Raw genomic sequence first — 7,685 nt, 5'->3', positions numbered from 1 at the left:
AGTAGTTACTTAAACTTACTTTGGATTTAACAATTTAAAACAATACAAAATGGTACATTTGCACGGGTGAAAATAAAAATTCCATTTCATATCTTATTAAAAACGCATTATTTAATGTCATATTTTGGGCGTCTATTCGTATATTTAATTAACGATGAGGTATTCACAGTGATAAAAATTTCTGTTTAGTCTACTGATGTTCTATTATCATCCCAATGCATACATATAACTATTTTGATTTGGTGACGAGTCCCCCGTCCGTATGCCCGTCCGAATAATGAATGCTTCTTTCATAAAATACAAAATGAATACAGATATATCGCTTTGTTTATATTAACCCTCCAACCCCATCTATTTACTAATTATTAATATGTACCACCACAGGATGTTGAGAAGTATCGACAGATGCCATATTTAAACCGGTAAATGGACATACCATTAATAATTCATACTTTTACACAGCTATTTTTAATACAATCGATATTCGTGCTATTCTCTGTTTTCAATTGTTAGAACGTCATTATGATCACGTTGAAGATAATATTGTAATTTCGGATTAGATTGTACAAGGAAAAGGGAGGGATACAGTTTCTCAATGCACTTTTTTATCTATAGAAATATCGACCTTGGTATCTTTTATGTTAAAGTATGCGATGGAGCAATACCCTTTAGAAGTATTTAATTGAAATCCTTTCGTATAAACATACACTACTAGGATATACGCTTGCAGCCTGATAGAGGGAGCGACAGTAAAGCTTTATCTAGAACTAGTAGAGTGCTCTTAATTTATCATTTTGCTACTATGCTCGTATCATTGGGAGATCGACACGGTTGATGTCTTAAATGTTGCCCGAAAAGTAGTTAATAAACGAGCTGAGTTGTTAATCTTTCCTACACACGTATATATCATACTTCGTTATTTCAGATACCTATCTTATATAATTTTAAGTAACATCATTGACGTGCAAATCTGCAAAAGAAAGATTAAAGTCTAAGATTTTGTTTGTTAATTGATATAGCCGAGAGCAATATGAATATTAATTTACTTTAATGTGATATATAATATAATCCAGTTAGAATGAAAAAAAAATACATCCACAGTACGTTGATTAGGATAATATGTATATACAATTTTACATATGCATAAGTAATTGCAGCGCGTCATATACAAGTATGTTACAAATTGATATCCAAGTACAGCTAGAATTCACTGTACACGGGCATCGTTTTAGATTATTAATGCCATCAAACGGATAGTACTGTACGTCATTGATACAGAGTTAAATACAAGAACGAATACTTTACCAATAATTTACTCGGATATTACCGATGAATCTGTAAACTACGATTAGTGAAATAAATACACGCATGTAAAATAATTAAATTACCAGATCGATATCAAAACTATAATCGTGCAATGTATGTCTACCGTAAATTTATTACATGATCATTTAAATACTAGATATTAATAGTGTTCGTTCGTTGGTGCCATTACGTAACTTGAGAGAGTATCTAGACAGCACTATTTCGGTTGAATTGGGTGAGAAAAACTTTAAACTAACATTTGCTATGTCTAGGTGTGAGCCTAAACGATTTTGATAATCGTATTATCTGTTTGAAAAATAGCACGATGGTAAAACATTACCTTTCATTTATGATAAATTATTGATAAGCGTTCACTTCTAATACTATCTAGTATTGTTTCTCCTTTTTTTCCTATTGACATTAAAAGTAATAATCAAGTAAAAATTTTCATGCTATTTGTTACTATCTCTCGACAGAGGGGACACCTTGCGTTGCGTCTATTCAATCTGACCACGTCATCCCAGCAATCACCACAAACACAGAAATGCCGGCAAGGCATAAGAATAACATTTCTAGCGGAATCTTGACATATGCAACATCGATTTTTATCCTTTTCGTTTTCCAACTCTTCAAGTAATTTATTGACGTTTGTTTCATCATCAGATTGGGTACAATCCAATAGCCTCTGTGCATCTCTTATAGAATTATTTGTTGTCTCATGGTTAGCTTGTAGCTGTGAAGTTGTAGATTGATTCATCGTATTATTGATTCTAGCGGAAGAATTATTTCTTTGTAATTGATTTCGATTCTCGGTTGGCCCATGTTGGAAATGGAAGCGTTCTGCAGCTGATAAAGATAAATTATTTCGGAATGCCATGAAACATTTAAGAAGAATGCTTTTTATAAGCCTTCTAGAGTTCATTTTTATTAATGTGATTATAGCGGAAGCGTCACATGTTTGCACTTGGTTTCGATCTTCGGTTGGGCCATTTTGAAAACGGAAACTTTCTGTAGCGCATGATGATGAAATACGTTGATAGAATGCGTTGAAACATGGTTGAAGAATACTTCTTATTATCCTTCCAGCATTCATTTTTAGCAATTTGATAGTAATTTTTACACATAGAATAATAATCATGCAAACAATTAATAAGTACAATAGGTTCCATAGCCAGGAGTAAATAGTATTGAGGACATAAAAAATAATTCCACAAAACAGCAAGGCAATAAACTTCTGACATGTCAGTAGAATAGAGACGGTATAGTCAAGCGAAGTCAACAACAAACTTGATAAGCTTGCTAAGGCACTAGATCCCGTTGCAATGATACAATGCAGCGGGTCTGTTATTGTTAGTGAAGTATCCACCATCAATTCATACACATTGTCAACATTGACACATCTTAACATTGATGCTGATCCATTAGCTAATATGTTGAGAAGTGCACTGCAAATATTAAAGGTATTATCTGCTATCAATGCTACTATCATAGGCATTTGCTGCATTAAATAACACACCAATGTAATAACAACGCTACACATTTGTATGCATAACGGTAGTCCATTCAAGAATAAATCCATTAGGAGACGACCTACTGAAACAACTGCTGTAGTGATTATACCACAGATATCGCATAGGACATCGATTAATTCAATCTCCATGTTCCTCCAATTCAAAACAAACTTTCATCAACAGTAAGAATTGTAGAAATTGGTGAAGACAAAAGCAATCTTTGACAAAGTACCCAAGCTGAAACTGTTACGACCTTATTCGAACTCGATTGTAATCCCCCAAATTACTGGATAATATCCATGGTTAAGACAAGTAAACTTATAAGTACGTGGAATTAAGATCCATTTTTCTTTTCTATTTATAAATTTGCATGCCATCATTGGCGTCCATTTTCTTCATCCACTTTTTGTAGACGTGTATCGCTTTGATAGGTGTTTGTTATTACAGTATGCTGTCCACTGTGCACACTATTAATAGTACGGAATGACTGGCTGGCACAGAACGCGTAATTTACTGTACTGTACTGTATGATGTAAACTACAGTACATTACGTCATGATGGACAGCTAAAAAAAAAAGGGACTTGACGTAATGACGCAAGATTATTTCATCCAATCAAACGCTTGCTAAATGTGCCTATCGCGTTATTATCGATTTCTCGAGACTGAAAGGCGGAATGAACGAACGAATCGAATTGGATAGGTTTTAACTACGATCCCTCCGTTGGCGAAGCAACAATCCATTTTTTGTCATTTTAAAAAACGGTGTTTGGAAAAAAAAAGCAAGAATCTAGCACTCCACGATGGTGTTCATCGTTGAGCGACAGTCCAGTAGTACGCATGTGCAATGTTACCGTGTACAGTACAGTACTGTACTCACTCAAATGTCCTCTAAAAAAGAAAGTTAGACTGACTGCCAGAGACAGATTCTACAGTATTCTGCAGACTACTGTACAGTACAGTACAGTACAGTACTGTACTGTACTGTGGATGCTCGCATTGCATTATACTGTACTGTATAACCTATTATACTGTCCTGTCCATCTGTACTCGTCAATTTTTAAATGCAAAAAGAAAACAGCGGCAGAATAAAGTACCGATAGTCGTAATCAAAAGCAATCCCGACATACGATATATATACAGTCAATAGATTGGAATGAACGCATGTTATGATTCCATGCTGATAGCCCTTGTTCAAGTAAATCCAGTGAATAATAATATTTAAAGTTGTTGGAGAGAGAGAAACGGATGATCGATCGAGTTGAGATTTGGGGTTGGCAAGTCTAATTCCTCTTCAGCTTGCAATCAGTGCGGTACTGCCTATTAGTCAAGCAGCAGCAACGTGGAATCAAGAAAATGAATAGTAGAGCACCTGTGGTTGTTTTGTGCTTCTTCATGATTGTCTTACTGCTTACCCAGCAGATCCAGATCCAGAACTTAAAGACCACTCTGACTGAACATGATGAAGCAATCAACAGTAATATTTCGACATACATATATATATATATATCAATTTCAGTTTCTTTGTTTGAAAACCACTATTGCATCGTATATAATATGAATCTACAAGATATTGATATTACAGTACAACATGGATAAATTAAATGAATCAGTACAAGTAAGAAATAGACTTTCGTATATTGTACTGCATTTGGTCTATTTTCTACCACTACAAATAGAATATTACAATTTTTGACAGCAAGTTTTGCAAATGGTATTACAGTACTGTAATTTTATGAAACTTCACAGTCATTTTGAACGGCTTATCAACGTACGCGTACATGCAACGGTCAAAATGCAGGACTGTAGACTATCCAGTGAACAATACTGTAATGCAAGTTTGGGCTATATGGTCTTAATAATATACCTGAAATGGATAATACAGTATTAACAAATCCCTAGCAAGATGATTTGATTTACAATAATGAATCTGATTAATTTTTCAATGGTAGTAATAATCATCATTTCAATTTTAATGTAACATCGACAGGCACAATTGACTTATTTCTAATCTGCACTACGGTACACTGTAGTGTTAGGGTTAGCATTGATAACAACGGATTGCAATGATACTGGAAAATTAAGTGCATATTTACTTCAGCTATCCTCAATGGATAAATATGCGATTAAATAATTAGTCAAAGTACGCTTTATAATATACCCGTACTACATTAATTGAACGTCAATTGTCCTACTTTATAAATCGAAAGAACATACACTAGACATTAGACAGTACAGTACTCATGAAATGCACTAGCACTAGCACTAGACAGTACTCATGAAATGTTACGCTGGAAGTGCTACTGTACTGAGGATTGGAATCTACTGTCTTGCAGTTTACTGACAGTGAATAATACTCTGATTTGCTTATAATTTCTAGGAATCTTTAAAGGAAAGATTAAAGTAGCGAAAGACAATCCTGTAAAGGTATATAATTTCGTATAGTAATCTTAGCATATCTAATCTTCGCGTGTATTGCCAAGTACTAGTTTTAGTTATATACGAGAGCTGTGATGGAGAAATTTAGATTTAATTTAATCAAAAATTTTACATTACATAAAGTGTGTATTCAAACATACTATATAGCCTTCTGAATTCTGATATATCAGCCACTCGGTTGGTATATTTCGGCTTCAGGAGTTTTAACCTTGCAGAAATTACAAGTTTTATCCGATAAAGTAATATCGAAATTTACATTCTAAAGCGTACAGCAATTACAATACCCCAACGATTTAAGATAGCCCCCTGAATTTTAGTTTCGTAATGCGTCCTATTATGCGGTCAATAGCGCCTTATTGACTCATGGCTCTGTAACATTTGTTCCTTAAACGTTACTCTATTTATGTTATAGTAATAATATTTGATTGCCTTTGTTAACATTATAGAGGAAGACTGTTATCATATATAATCGCGTACCAAAAACTGGAAGTACATCCGTAATGGCATTATTCTACGATCTCTGTAAAATTAATAAGTTTCGCGTGCTACACCTTAATGTTAGCAAGAATTCTCATGTAATGCATGTTGCAGATCAGGTCAGACTGTAGAAAATTAAATTAAATTTTAATTGTCAATATTATACGGATAAAATTCAATTCATGTGATGCTTTGCCGGAACTTGTATCAGACACTTGCGGCCAATTTCACCGAGTTATTGGCATTTGTTATAGATATTGGCTAAGCATTTACTAAATACCATTAATGGCTCATCATTTAATTCGCTTCGCAATTAATGGCGTATTTGACAATGAGTCCAGCTATTGTGCAATCACATAGAACATGCGTACTATTGATAGCATTATTAAAGTACTTGTAATTTTTATTTAAAATATATGGCTTGTGTGAATATTGTTGGCTAATATTGGAAAATGAAGATAGGTAACTTACAGTAATTGACGATGTCATCTTTAGGGACGTTTTATAAGGAATATAACAAGCTGGAGCAAAATGCAGCCTGCTATTTTCCATGGTCATTTAGCTTATCTCGATTTTGAAAAGTAAACCCTTGATTTGATTTGATATTTTCTTCATCTTAGACGAAGAGCTGCATTTTAAATTTGCTAGATAAACCGTTTATTAGTTAATACTTTTTTTTTAATGATAAAACATGTTTTCTATGATAGCTAATGTCGTATGCTTTCCTATTTTATCCTAGGTATGGTGCATTCAACCGGCCTATATATATTAATGTGTTAAGAAAACCACTGGATAGATTAGTTTCGTTTTATTATTTTCTTCGTTATGGAGATGATTTTAGGCCACATCTACATCGGCGAAAGATGGGCGATAAAATAGTAAGCATTACTACTGTATGCCCAAAAGATACTGCTATAAATATCGTGATTCAATATATAGTATAATTGATACTAGACATGCAAATCTTATAAATATGCAGACGTTTGATGAGTGTGTAGCAAAAAATCTACCTGATTGTCGTCCTGAAAAACTTTGGCTTCAGATTCCTTTTTTTTGTGGTCATCATACGCAATGCTGGTAAATGGCTTCGTTAAGATCCTATTACTTAGTATTGATTTTATTGATCACGTCGATAAATATTCATATTAGGATTCCTGGCAATGAGTGGGCTCTGCAACAAGCCAAACATAATTTGTTCCACAAGTATCTACTAGTAGGTGTAACTGAGGACCTTACTGGTTTCATCAATGTACTTGAAGCTACCCTTCCCAAATTATTTAAGGGCGCAACAAACAGGTTTCTAACATGTAAGTGCTTCAATTGGTTATGCTGCTGTTTTAAAATGGTCACCATGTTAGGTATATGACGTATTGAATTATTATTTTTGTAACGATGGCTTATTGTTTCCAGTCAGTAAATCTCATGCGAGAAAAACGAAATACAAATTGCCTCCATCTGAAGCTACTATAAATGCAATGCAAAAAAGTAAAATTTGGAAAATGGAGAATGAATTCTATGAGTTTGCATTAGCTATATTTCAACGAATTAAAGAATCGACTCTTGTTAAAGGGAAAAAATTAAATGATAAAACAATAGGTAGAAAAGTGGTGCAGCAAAAGTTCTTTTATGATAAGATTCGACCTAAAGTTGGGAATCCAAGAAGAACTTTTTAATAAGAAGAATACGCATATTATCATAGTGCTTGTGCAACCTGCAAATCATATTTTATATACTGACATATATAAGTATATCTATACTGTCTTATTATGAAGGTAAAAATTGGTATCGTTGCTTGTATTTATTCGGTTCTGTAAATTAGGATCAATCAATTTTTTTTCAATACAGTGATATTTTATCCCCAATGATTAGATAATAATAAATCTGGTCGTGTAAATCTTTGAAAATATCCTGATTTGTGAACTATACTGATGTATTATCTCCAATGGCTAGTCGAC

At 33.6% G+C, this 7,685-nt stretch overlaps 1 protein-coding gene across 1 annotated transcript; it reads left to right on the top strand.

Moving 5' to 3' along the window:
- Positions 1 to 5,708: 5,708 nt before the first annotated feature.
- On the top strand, positions 5,709 to 7,403 carry TRIADDRAFT_20786 (uncharacterized protein; the record flags this gene model as incomplete). Its single annotated transcript, XM_002109916.1, has 6 exons — positions 5,709 to 5,849; positions 6,226 to 6,311; positions 6,470 to 6,608; positions 6,710 to 6,807; positions 6,880 to 7,037; positions 7,141 to 7,403. Coding segments are annotated over 6 exons (885 nt in total), but the record flags the coding sequence as incomplete, so codon positions are not given.
- Between the last annotated feature and the right edge of the window lie 282 nt (positions 7,404 to 7,685).

The sequence above is a fragment of the Trichoplax adhaerens genome, genomic scaffold, assembly GCF_000150275.1.
Source record: "Trichoplax adhaerens TRIADscaffold_2 genomic scaffold, whole genome shotgun sequence".
NCBI lineage: Eukaryota > Metazoa > Placozoa > Uniplacotomia > Trichoplacea > Trichoplacidae > Trichoplax > Trichoplax adhaerens.
The sequence above is the reverse complement of the archived record's forward strand: the minus strand, read 5'-3'. Positions and strand labels throughout refer to the sequence as shown.